Raw genomic sequence first — 14064 nt, 5'->3', positions numbered from 1 at the left:
ATGTGAGTTTGGTTTGGTTGAATCCTACCTACTGCGCATCACATGTTTGTGTGTGCAGGTTTGAAATTCAGTTGCGAGAAGAATGTGGACACAGCGGTCGAATGGCAACAACAGGTACTTGTCGGGCGATCCATGGAAGTTTTAGTGAAAGTGTATGGAAGAACCATGGAGCTTCTATGTTATTCTGTGCTCATTGTGTCGGTGACCACTGTTATAATAACGAGAACAGTTGAGAAGGTATCCTTGAGAAAAACTCTCGTCTTAGTCTTGTTGAAGGGAAGACGTGCTTTGATCTATGTTGAAAATGGACATGGTCTTTAAGCCAACTTTCTCGTATATCTAAATTAGTTTGTTTCTGATGTTTGGAGACACAAGAGACTTACTAAACAGTATGTATTAATGTGAAGAGTGGGATTTGTAACATGTCTGAAGTTTAAATGTACATCGATAATTGAAGCAAATGAAAATTGGTATGTCTACTTATTTTTATAAGTAGAAAGAGTCTTAAGAAATTCCTGTACATAGCAGCTTACTTCAAAGAAGAAGAAAGAGAGAGTGATTGCAGCAGTGGGCTAACTAGCAAAGAAGGTCGCCCGAGCATCTCAAGTAAGTCATCTCGTAAAAGAAGTGGAAGTTTGTGTATCTACTTCACACTTAAATTGTCCAAAGCGTTAGGAATCCCACCCCCTTCTGATTCTTACCTGCCATTTCCCTTAAAAAATTAACCAAGAATTTGATTAGTCTGTGTCTAAACAATTACTGATTTTTGAATTAAAATCCGTATAAAACACCAGATATCTGCAAGCAGTCCAAAATGATCTTTTTGTCATCATCCACCTGTCATCTACTGGTCATCTACCAGTACTTATGAATCATTTGGCCTGTAATACTTGGATTAATGTCTACCTGAGGGATGTTTTAGTGCTGGAGTGACAGATTCCAAAATATAAGTGAAACACATATTGTGAATTTATTACAACAGTTGAACCTTTAATAATAATAATAAAGTCTACTTCTCATGGCTAAGTGCAACCAATAAACAGCCACCTCACTTTAGACTTCCACTGTGGCTGTCTTAGTGCATCTAGCGATAAAAACAAGTATATATATTAAAGGCTTAATGGAAATTATAATACAGTCACAGTGACATTTTCACTTATTCGCCAATTTCTGAGCATCCTGCTAGGACACTGCAATAATGTAACTTAATGGATACAAAACCAGATGTTTTAGACCGAAAGTACCTGTAGGTTAGGGATTAAATCTTTAAATATATTATATAATATTAACAAAATTACTTGTGATTTCTTTTCCTAGTTAACCATGTTCTTTTCTCAATGATTTTAATCTCTCTTCCTCCCCCTCTCAATTGGTGATTAATCCCAATCTGACCTTACAATCAACAGTATTAAAAAAGACTTTTGAGAGAGATATATCATTTGCTTCTAAATTACAAGGGGGATACAAGGACAGGCTAGTACTTAGGGGAAAAAAGCTATACACAGCCTTCAGAGTTGTTAGTTCCCAAAGCTGATTACAGTTTTTCTTCTACTTTTAAGTGCATCTGCTCACAGTACTTGGAGTTTTGTCTCCTGAAGGTAAGTACATGTCAGCCTCTCTGACTTCTTGTAAGTGTAACTTTTTCTTAGATGAATTTTCCTTCTGATATATTACTTGTTGCTCTCTATTAATACATATAGTTAATTTGTAAATTTTCCAAATTGCTTCTTCATGTATAATAATACTACTAATGTTCAAAAGGAGACTGTCAAGTTGGGATTTCAATTTATACCTAAGCACACAGTACCTTTTAAATCGAAATAAGTGCCTTAAAAGCTAACCTCACTAAAATTACCTGTCATGGTCAATTTCCTTCATAACCCTAACCACATTCTCAGTTCCATGGATGGACGGATCTGCTAGCGCCAGAATCTCAACATTATTCATAATCCATGCAAATAATCTGGTACGTGGTGGCCCAGCTCGTGCCATCTGCTTTGAGCGTTGTACGTATATCTCGGCATTCCTCTTGTTTAGACTGGCATACAACTCTTCTATTTTACCAGCTGGCAACAGTAACAGGCTTTTGTACAGTTCTTCCACTTTTGCATCAAGCATCTTTTGGCGCCTGAGACTTTCTTTGTACTCATCTTCTAATAATTCATAATTATCTCTAAGCCGTACTTCAAATGGATCATCACCCATCTCAAATGTGAATTCATTTACCTGTAAGATTTAAGGTGTGAGTATTAGGTACCAGTATGTGAAAATCCCCAGAAATAAAGGAATCAAAAGTAGTTCACAATACAGATTCTATAATTACCAGCAGATATAAATTCATGTGCACTAGTTTTTACACTTATAACAACAAATATATCTGAAAATGTACACTGAAATATTCTGACTGTGCTTCTCTATAATGTGCCGAGAGATGCTTGATTACCTTCTAATGACAAAGTCACTGAGTGATACGCGCACACACACACACACACACACACACACACACACACACACACAGGGTTAATATCATACCAATAACGAGGTTATTATAAACGGGGCACAAATTACATTTGGACAAAGATATGAGAGGGAGCTGGCAATGTCTGTCTCAAAGGAATCATCCAATCACTCACTTTAAGCAGTTTAGGTCACCATAAAATCCTAAATCAAAATGAACGGAAAGATATTAAAATTCTGCTCTTCTTGGATCAGACTCAAGAGTCATAATGATGGCACCATTTTCTTGTTGAGAAAAATAGAGTTAATGAGGGTAAAAAGTTATATGTGTACTGTACTAACTGAGGCTTTATTTCTTACAGTACAGTACAGTACAAACCAGGATAGGTACTCTCAGGATGCAGGTATCAGATTATTTACAAATGTTGCTAATGAGATATTATTTCAATTTGTTTTTGACTTTATTTCGACTGTCAGTTTCATATCTTCAATTCGTTAAAGATTTTTGAAGCAGGGAAGTTATACCACCACTTGAAACTTAATGGGAATATATCACAAAATTTTAACTCTGTATCTGTACAAAACTATTTTTGCATCAAGGCACTCTTTAAATACTCAGAAATTAATTTAGTTAAGAATTAATTAGCACCTTGTTGTTGTTGTTGTGGTCTTCAGCCCTGAGACCGGTTTGATGCAGCTCTCCATGCTACTCTATCCTGTGCAAGTTTCTTCATCTACCAGTACCTACTGCAGCCTACATCCTTCTGAATCTGCTTAGTGTATTCATCTCTTGGTCTCCCTCTACGATTTTTACCCTTCACACTGCCCTCCAGTACTAAATTGGTGATCCCTTGATGCCTCAGAACATGTCCTACCAACCGATCCCTTCTTCTAGTCAAGTTGTGCCACAAACTCCTCTTCTCCCCAATTCTATTCAATACCTCCTCATTAGTTATGTGATCCACCCATTTAATCTTTAGCATTCTTCTGTAGCACCACCTTTTGAAAGCTTCTATTCTCTTTTTGTCTAAACTATTTATCGTCCATGTTTCACTTCCATACATGGCTACACTCCATACAAATACTTTCAGAAACGGCTTCCTGACACTTAAATCAATACTCGATGTTAAATTTTTCGTCTTCAGAAACGCTTTCCTTGCCATTGCCAGTCTACATTTTATTTCCTAGCACCTTCTTAAATAGTACTAACAAGTTATTGTTTTAGTCATCAATCTTGAGAATGGTACGATGCAGCTCTCCATGGCAGTTTACCTTTGTGCAAGTCTTTTCATATAGCTTAACTGCTGTCCCCTACATAGGATGTATCCCATCAGCCTAACCCTTCTTTTATACTTTTAATCAAAGTAACTTTGTCATTGGCTTTTCAGCATGTAGAGTGGCACAGATCAGCCACAAGCAAACGAAGTTGTTCCTCTAGCACAAATTACTCACTATGTTGCCTGTTTGATAGGTACCAGTAGAGCCCTGTCAAATGTGATGGCTATTCCCCACCACTGTCAATCAAAAAGTCCTTTTAATTGAGGTTTAGTCAAATTATGGCATAAAGCTCTTTCATTCACTACTTAACTCAGTAAATCTTTATTAATTACTTCATCTACCCTTCCAATCTTGAGCATACTTCTATAGAACTTTAATTCAAAAGTTTCTACTCTCTTCTTGTCTGTACTGTTGATTTGATTTGTCCGTCTGCACTGCTTATAACCCACATATCACTTTCATATAAGGCTACTCTTGAAGCGATTACTTTCAGAAAATAATTTCTAACACTTACTTTCATATTTGATAATGATATATTTCTCTTTTTTAGGAACACTTTCATACCTACTAAATTTCATAAGCTCCCTACTTCAGCAACCGTCAGTTACTTGGCAACCTGAATCAAATTTCCTCAGCATCATCTGATTTAATTTGATGGAGATAGTCAATTCAGTTTTACTTTGGTTCATGTTCATATTATAATCTCTTCCCAAGACACTGTCAATTCCATATAACTGATCTTCCACGTCCGTTGCTGTTTTTGGCAGAACTACAATGCCATTAGCAAATTATAAAGTTTTTATTTCTTCTCCCTGAACTTACAAAATTTATCCTCGATTTCCTTTACTGCTTGCTCACTATACAGATTGAATACGATGAGGGGTACATTACAGCTTCTCAATTAACAAGTAACAAATAGTAACATGAAACTGTTATGAAAATTTTCTTTCGAGAATGAATTACCAAAATTACTAGTGGCTTAGGTCATACATTAGCAACAGCACTGCAAATGCACATGTATAACAGACATGCTTCATTATGATGGCAATAGACATGCTTCATTGTGATGGAACAGAGTAAAGCCCCCTTTTTGCTGAGCAATACCATGGTTATAAATTAAATTTCTGTCTTGTTATGTTGATATATGTTTCATAATAACATAACTCAAGAGTCAACTGCATCTATGAAATACTTTCTTTTATAAACATTAGCAACAGCACTGCAAATGCACATGTATAACAGACATGCTTCATTATGATGGCAATAGACATGCTTCATTGTGATGGAACAGAGTAAAGCCCCCTTTTTGCTGAGCAATACCATGGTTATAAATTAAATTTCTGTCTTGTTATGTTGATATATGTTTCATAATAACATAACTCAAGAGTCAACTGCATCTATGAAATACTTTCTTTTATAAACATTTTTAAACCAATCACACTGAATGTATATTTTGCTGAATACAATAAATTGTAATACTGTGGCAACAGAAAATTCCATTTTTTCTATGATTTAGCATATATGCAGAAATTCATCTAATGTTGGTGGAGATTTATGAAGCTGCTGCTTCATTTTTAACTATTATGAAGTCTTGCAGATGATCCACATGAAGAGCATCCCAAATTCACAAACAATGATGTAACCAGACCATTGGTAATGACAGATGTATGAAGTACGTCAGGACAAAGGTTAGCCAGAACACAGGCTATAGGGCATTTCATATGAGCAATTAAGCAAGAGATAGCTTTGTGGAAAGTGAGTACTGCATTTATTGAATGACAGCCAACAGTAGACTAAAAGAAAATGGTAAAAAACAATCTATGAGGAGCAATCAAATCAAAACAGAACACCCACCACAAGAGGACCATGGAAAGTATCATTCTAAATTAATCTTCACAGACATTTATTCCACCTGAAGATGAGACCATCAATTCCAGTTTTGTAGAATGTGGTCAGCTGCTGATGGATCCACAACCACATCCACTCTTGGAGTTCCTTGTCTGATTGAGACTGACATTCATGCATGTTTTTCTCCAGTTTGCCAAAGATGTAAAAATCACTTGGCGAAAATCCGGGCTATACAGAGGTTCTTGCAGTGTTTCTCAACCAAATCGCTGAAGCATAGCCTTTTTCCAATAGGCAGTAGGGGTGGGGGAGGTGGGGGAGGGGGGTGGGGGAGGGGGTATATTTACATCTGCCAGCATTCCAACAGCCCCAGGGTAAATGGCAAAGCCAACTGTGGAAACATCCCACACCTGCCCAGCCAATGACATCCAAAGCTGTTCAAAGTTCTGGTAGTGCCATTATGACTTTCTTCTTCAACTTCATGAGCCCTTTGCTTGCAGAGTTCCTGGAGTGTGGAACCAAAATCAATGTGCAGCACTACAAAGACACTTTGATAAACTGCGATGCGCCATAAACTCAAAACGCCCAGGAATGCAGTTGAACAGAATCATTCAATTGCACAATGATGTCCTCTCCCCATTGCCAATCAGACAAAGGCAGTGATTTGGCTGGGACACACAGTGACATCCTGTGTACAGCCGTGATCTTTCACCATGTCATTTTCACATCTTTGGCGATCTGAAGAAATACATGAATAGATGTTTCAGTCAGGGGGGAAGTGCGAGAGTGGGTGTGTTTTGGATCTAACAGCCACCGAAGCATTCTACGTAACAGGAACTGATCCAGGAACAGTCATCTCATCTTGCAGGGATAAAGGTCTTAATGCATATGACGAATGCTTTTGAATGGAGCCATTCCATGGTCCCATCATGACAGGTGTTCAGTTTCCATCTAACAGCCCCTTAAAATCTAATGAACTTGTTACTGAGGCTGAGAGAAGAAACAAAGATGCCAGCAATTAAAACAATGGGGGGAGAGGGGACGGAGTACAGCATCTAAAAGTGATGTAGATTTCATCTGCCAGAGATATTTTGATTAGTCTATTTTGGAATGTAAAAGGGGTTTTCGTTACTTATGTCACAAAAGAAATGCAGCAACAAGCAAATTCTGCAAAGGTTTTCTAGTTTGTCAGGACATTGTACCTGCCAACTATGGGTGCTCTGATAATACAAACCTGAGGGATCTAAAATATGAGCTGTACTCTCATACACCCTACTCATCGGAATTGTTCCTGCCTGGCATTCAGTTTTTCTCACATCTGAAGAAATTTGTGGTAAGAAACATTTAGAGTTCAATAAAGAACCACAGACCTTGTTGAGGTGAAGTGGCTTGTGTTCCTCAATGATACAGATAGCTGTACTGCAGGTGCGACCACAATGAAGGGATATCTGTGGAGAGGCAGGACAAATGGCCTTTTTTAGTAATTGCAGGGGAAACTGTCTGAATGATTAACTGATCTGGCCTTTTAACATCGGCGAACATGGCCCTAATATGCTGGTGCTGTGAATGGCTGAAACCAAGGTGTAACTATAGTCATTAATTTCCCCCGAGGGCATGTGGCTCTACTGTGGGGTTAAATGTTGGTAGCATCATCTTTGTTAAAAAAATTCTGGAGGTAAAACAGTTCCCCACTCGGTTCTTTAGGTGGGAACTAATGAAGAGTATGTCATCATTGTGTCAATCCATACCAAGTAGTCCAAGAAAAAAATAATTGGTTGCTTAACCATCACAGAAAAAATTTATATTTTCTCGGTGAATTCACCAAAGTTTAGTAGTTACAAAAATATTTTTTAAAAATTTATCATTTATTATTTTGAAATGGTGGCCATATTTGTTCCAGGCCGCATGAACTTTTTCATATTTGCAAGCATCTACATTTTTTACAATTATTCAGTAGTGGATTGTCCTAAGCCTTTCAGATAAAATGCATTTAGTTCAGGACACATTGGGCTACAAATTAACATCATTATCACTTAGCTGAACGTATTCTTTAATGTATTTTTAATAGTTCAAAGTTATCAGCCACAAATTAAAAAAAAAAACTCAATATTTGAACAGTAGTTTTCCAAAGAAAGATTAATTTATCAGCTTTAATATTTTTTCTGCTATTACACTGTATAGTATAGTTACTTTTTGCAGAGAATCAATGTTGAGCAGCTGACACTTAAAAATGCACTATTTTTAAAAACTGATCTTTTTAATTTTTCCATTTTGTGGCCTGCAATATCTTTGTTTGAGGACCAGATAAAAACATGAAAATTTCACTGTTAATAAACCTTTATGATATCAAACTTCAGTATAAGTTTCAACTTTGAGATTCAATTGGAAGTTATAGAAAAAAAATTACAAACACGAGTCAAAAATATGTTTTTTAACATCTGCGATATCTAGGCTTATGGAATAAAATATATCAATTACAGTATATAATTTAATCATATCTATGATTACTTACTTTTTTATTGAAAACAAGCCTAGTAATTAAATTATATTGTTCTCTTGTTATTTGTTTTTAGTACATCGCTCATTGAACATTTGAGAAATTTGTTCACTCAGTTTGGGTGTTAGATTAGAAGTTTGCCCAGTCACATTTGTAAATTCCATGGGAGACAGCTTCCTTTGTACATTTTTAAGTGGCATCCAAACTTGATCCATCTCAATTTTTTAAAAGATGTCCTTGGTCCTGGAGGGTGATACAATACAACATGTACATCTTGGTTCTGACAGTCAATATTATCAACTTCGCCAATCCACCACTGTTCATTGTAAACAGAAGCCACTGTGTCTTTATTTTGAAGAACCAGTTGTACAAGTTTTCCACACTGATAAAGTTCACTATCAGGCGAAGTTGACGTGATCATACACTTTAGTAAGTTGTGTGAAAGGGGTAAAAAACAATGAAAAGATCAAGTGCCTTCAATCTTCTGTCAAGTGCTGTATCTTTCCTTCAAGACACTGTCATAGACTTCTTGTATTTCCTCACATTGTACAAAAACATAGGTAATTACATTGATATGCTTTTTACAGAATTCAAACATTTCTTGAGGAGTTATGATATGATTGTCATCGGTCCACTGCAGACTTGCTTTTGTGATAGCTCGCTACTCCTGACACCATCACAAGCATTCTTCCCCTGGCATGAAGTGAAAAAGTGCCATTCTACAATAAACCGAAAATCTTCTTTATGAAACGAGATGTTAATAATTTTTTCTTGTTTTTATATTGACTTGCTGCTCCATCCAAAAAGTAAATCAGTTTTTTTATGGAAGGGTGGTGCTGTTTAATGTAGTTTGTTAATTTTAATTGAAAAATGTGCACTTTTGTAGTGTTGTGTTCAAGGTAGTCACTTATTACACACAAGGTGTGGCTCCTTAGTTTATCTTTATAATAGAATACAAATGGATGAACTGTGGCCTGTTTGTTTACCCAGTGGTGCCCTAGTACTTCATCTTGAACAACAAAGGAATAACTTTCCGAAAAGTCATCAAGAACTAAGCATTGATCAGCTGAAAAAGTTTGCTTTTTGTTTTTCAAAAATTTACTTTGAGCTTTTACAATAAAATGATGCATTTTCAGATTTTCACGGTTAGCCACCAACACTTAGAAAACTCTTCTCGTGATTTTATGACTGTCACCATTTCAGTTCTGTCTCGTGTCACTCATTGTTTGTATTTTATATTGTCAGGCAGCAAATCGTCTTCTTTGGATTCTTCAAACATGTCAAGTAAGGGTTTGTTTGCCTGGACAATCTTCACATTTTCCCTTGATCATACAATTGTAACTGTCAATACTGCATACCGTAACTTCCAAAAGGTCTTTATAGTCAAATCTAAAATTGGCCCCACCTATCATCAACTTTACATTCTGATGACACACACACACACACACACACACACACACACACACACACACACACAAGCATTTGGGTGCCATATGCCCCTGCAACAATACACCATCTTGGTCTCAACTCTCAAAACTTTGATCTTCCAATTTTAATGTCAGGATTTTCTTTTTTAAATTCAGTGAATAGTTCATTTAAATTACACAATATTAACCTTTTTTGTTTTTGACTGTTGGAACCATTTTCTTTCACAGAAACAAAGTCTTTTTTGGCAGACATCAAACGGATGCTATTGTCATAATACTTATATAACTTTTATAACTTTATTGATGGTGTTCTCATCTACCAAATTAGATGTACTTTTCTTTTGTAATGCTGGTAAAATTCCCTGTTCTTTTACTAATTGCCTTGTTAACTTAACAAGACATTCTGACACATTAAACTCATCACTAACTTTTGCTCGACTCCAAGAACTTGGCAGTAAACCGATAATCCTAATTTCATCCTCTTTGTTTGAAGTACTGCATTTAGTTTTTAGTTTTTCTATCAAATCATCATATTCAGTTGGTGAAGTTTCAGAACTTCCATCTGTTTTAGTGCAAATTGTATTTTGAAATGAAACTTACAAATTCTTTTTGACTGTAGCTGCCACTTTCTCAATTTTTGTATTCACGGCACTTGCTCTTTTTTCTTGACTTAGTTTTCTAATTTTACTAGCAAGCGATATACCTGGGATTTCACAATTTGTATCTAATTTTTTAATGGTTGCTGTAAGTCACAAAATTCTGTATCTGACACTTCACTATCCTCTCTACTGTGAATTACAAATATCTTAGAATAACATGTTGGACACAATGATTTTCCTGGTACGAGACTGACAAAAGGGCTTTTATTTTTAGAATAATGATCAAATGTTATTTCTCACAGCCTTTTTGTTATTGGTTTCTTATGTTTCTCAAAAGGGTCCATGCAAGACTGACCAAAAAGGTGATGAAATTTTTTTAAGTAGTTCATTTCATGGTACTTACATGTGGATTTGACCTCTGGGCTGACTCTTAAGTAAAACAACACTTTTTCTTCTTCACTGTAATCTTCGATTAAAGTAATGTCTTTAGGATACACTCCATACACGCTTTTATGACATGCTTCATTAATAATAACACCAACAGAACAATGAGACACCATTTTTCAGCTGCACAATTCAAGAAATTCTAGCTAAATAAGTGTGAGTAGACAATTGTTGGTGTAAGGGGGAAGACAACAATCAGACTTGTATAGGCTTGCAGATGCAATTGTTAGCCTGCTGAAACAATTAACACAGCATTGTTTCGACAAATAATCATTAGCTAGTGTAATGTGGTGTGTTACATTATGCAATGGGTATACTTTATTTGATTAGCCTACCAGATATCACAGATGTTAAAAAATGTATTTTTGACTTGTGTTTGTAACCTTTTTTTCCATAACTTCCCATTGAATCTCAAAGTTGAAATTCATAATAAAATTTGATATCATAAAGGTCTATTAACTGTAAAATTTTCAGATTTTTATCTGGTCCCCTAAGAAAGACATTGCAGGCCACAAAATGGAAAAATTTAAAAATCCATTATTTAAAATAGTGTATTTTTTAAGTGTAAGCTGCTCAACATTGATTCTCTACAAAAAAGTAACTATACTATACAGTGTAATAGCAGAAAAAACATTAAAGCCGAGAAATTAATCTTTCTTTGGAAAACTACTGTTCAAATATTGAGTTTTTTTAATTTGTGGCTGATAACTTTGAACTATTAAAAATCCGGTGAAATTTTTTTAAGTGCTTTATCTGAAACGTACCTTGAGCAGTTAAACAGAGAACCGACTCACGGCGATAACACATTAGACCTTCTGGTGACAAACAGACCTGAACTATTTGAAACAGTTAACGCAGAACAGGGAATCAGCGATCATAAAGCGGTTACTGCATCGATGATTTCAGCCGTAAATAGAAATATTAAAAAAGGTAGGAAGATTTTTCTGTTTAGCAAAAGTAACAAAAAGCAGATTTCAGAGTACCTGATGGCTCAACACAAAAGTTTTGTCTCAAGTGCAGATAGTGTTGAGGATCAGTGGACAAAGTTCAAAACCATCGTACAATATGTGTTAGATGAGTATGTGCCAAGCAATATCGTAAGAGACAGAAAAGAGCCACCATGGTACAACAACCGAGTTAGAAAACTGCTGCAGAAGCAAAGGGAACTTCACAGCAAACATAAACATAGCCAAAGCCTCGCAGACAAACAAAAATTATGCGAAGCAAAATGTAGTGTGAGGAGGGCTATGCGAGAGGCGTTCAATGAATTCGAAAGTAAAGTTGTATGTACTGACTTCGCAGAAAATCCTAAGAAATTTTGGTCTTATGTCAAAGCGGTAGGTGGATCGAAACAAAATGTGCAGACACTCTGTGACCAAAATGGTACTGAAACAGAGGATGACAGACTAAAGGCCGAAATACTAAATGTCTTTTCCAAAGCTGTTTCACAGAGGAAGACTGCACTGTAGTTCCTTCTCTAGATTGTCGCACAGATGACAAAATGGTAGATATCGAAATAGACGACAGAGGGATAGAGAAACAATTAAAATCGCTCAAAAGAGGAAAGGCCGCTGGACCTGATGGGATACCAGTTCAATTTTACACAGAGTACGCGAAGGAACTTGCCCCCCTTCTTGCAGCAGTGTACTGTAGGTCTCTAGAAGAGCGTAGCGTTCCAAAGGATTGGAAAAGGGCATAGGTCATCCCCGTTTTCAAGAAGGGACGTCGAACAGATGTGCAGAACTGTAGACCTATATCTCTAACGTCGATCAGTTGTAGAATTTTGGAACACGTATTATGTTCGAGTATAATGACTTGCCTGGAGATTAGAAATCTACTCTGTAGGAATCAGCATGGGTTTCGAAAAAGATGGTCGTGTGAAACCCAGCTCGCACTATTCATCCACGAGACTCAGAGACCCATAGACACGGGTTCCCAGGTAGATGCCATGTTTCTTGACTTCCGCAAGGTGTTCGATACAATTCCCCACAGTTGTTTAATGAACAAAGTAAGAGCATATAGAATATCAGACTAATTGTGTGATTGGATTGAAGAGTTCCTAGATAACAGAACGCAGCATGTCATTCTCAATGGAGAGAAGTCGTTCAAAGTAAGAGTGATTTCAGGTGTGCCACAGGGGAGTGTTGTAGGACCGTTGCTATTCACAATATACATAAATGACCTTGTGGATGACATTGTAAGTTCACTGAGGCTTTTTGCGGATGATGCTGTGGTCTATCGAGAGGTTGTAACAATGGAAAATTGTACTGAAATGCAGGAGGATCTGCAGCGAATTGACGCATGGTGCAGGGAACGGCAATTGAATCTCAATGTAGACAAGTGTAATGAGCTGTGAATACATAGAAAGAAAGATCCCTTATCATTTAGCTACAATATAGCAGGTCAGCAACTGGAAGCAGTTAATTCCATTAAGTATCTGGGAGTACGCATTAGGAGTGATTTAAAATGGAATGATCATATAAAGTTGATCGTCGGTAAAGCAGATGCCAGACTGAGATTCATTGGAAGAATCCTAAGGAAATGCAATCCAAAAACAAAGGAAGTAGGTTACAGTACGCTTGTTTGCCCACTGCTTGAATACTGCTCAGCAGTGTGGGATCCATACCAGATAGGGTTGATAGAAGAGATAGAGAAGATCCAACGGAGAGAAGCGCGCTTCATTACAGGATCATTTAGTAACTGCAAAAGTGTTATGGAGATGACAGATAAACTCCAGTGGAAGACTCTGCATGAGAGACGCTCAGTAGCTCGGTACGGGCTTTTGTTGAAGTTTCGAGAACACACCTTCTCTGCGGAGTCAAGCAGTATATTGCTCCCTCCTACGTATATCTTGCGAAGAGACCATGAGGATAAAATCAGAGAGATTAGATCCCACACAGAGGCATACCGACAATCCTTCTTTCCACGAACAATACGAGACTGGAATAGAAGGGAGAACCAATAGAGGTACTCGAGTACCCTCCGCCACACACCGTCAGGTGGCTTGCAGAGTATGGATGTAGATGTAGATTACAGAATACATTCAGCTAAGTGATAATGATGTTAATTTGTAGCCCATTACAGAATACATTCAGCTAAGTGATAATGATGTTAATTTGTAGCCCAGAGTGTGCTGAACTAAATGCATTTTATCTGAAAGGCTTAGGACAATCCACTACTGAATAATTGTAAAAAATGTAGATGCTTGCAAATACAAAAAAAAATGCATGCGGCCTGGAACACATATGGCCACCATTTCAAAATCATAAACAATAATTTAAAAAAAAATATTTTTGAGACTAATAAACATTGGGGAATTCACCCAGAAAATATGAAATTTTTCTGAGATGGTCAAGCAACCAGTGCTGGACCACTTAGTATGGATTGACCCCATTAGGAAAAACAAAGCTTGTTTCCTACAAGTCAGAGCATGGAATCTTAGATCTCTTAATCGAGTAGATAGGCCAAAGAATTTAAAAAGGGAAAGGGATGAACTAGATATAGTGATCATTATTGA

The 14064-nt window shown here is 36.7% G+C and overlaps 1 protein-coding gene across 1 annotated transcript in view; it reads right to left on the bottom strand.

Moving 5' to 3' along the window:
• LOC124786712 (protein KIAA0100) overlaps positions 1 to 14064 on the bottom strand; it is a 329777-nt gene that overhangs the window by 150949 nt on the left and 164764 nt on the right. The window contains exon 17 of the mRNA XM_047254285.1: positions 1856 to 2226. Within this exon, the coding sequence (XP_047110241.1) occupies positions 1856 to 2226 (371 nt within the window). The remainder of the gene's footprint in view (positions 1 to 1855; positions 2227 to 14064) is intronic.

Source organism: Schistocerca piceifrons, chromosome 1 (assembly GCF_021461385.2).
Source record: "Schistocerca piceifrons isolate TAMUIC-IGC-003096 chromosome 1, iqSchPice1.1, whole genome shotgun sequence".
NCBI classification, from domain to species: domain Eukaryota; kingdom Metazoa; phylum Arthropoda; class Insecta; order Orthoptera; family Acrididae; genus Schistocerca; species Schistocerca piceifrons.
This window is presented reverse-complemented; position numbering and strand designations above follow the sequence as displayed.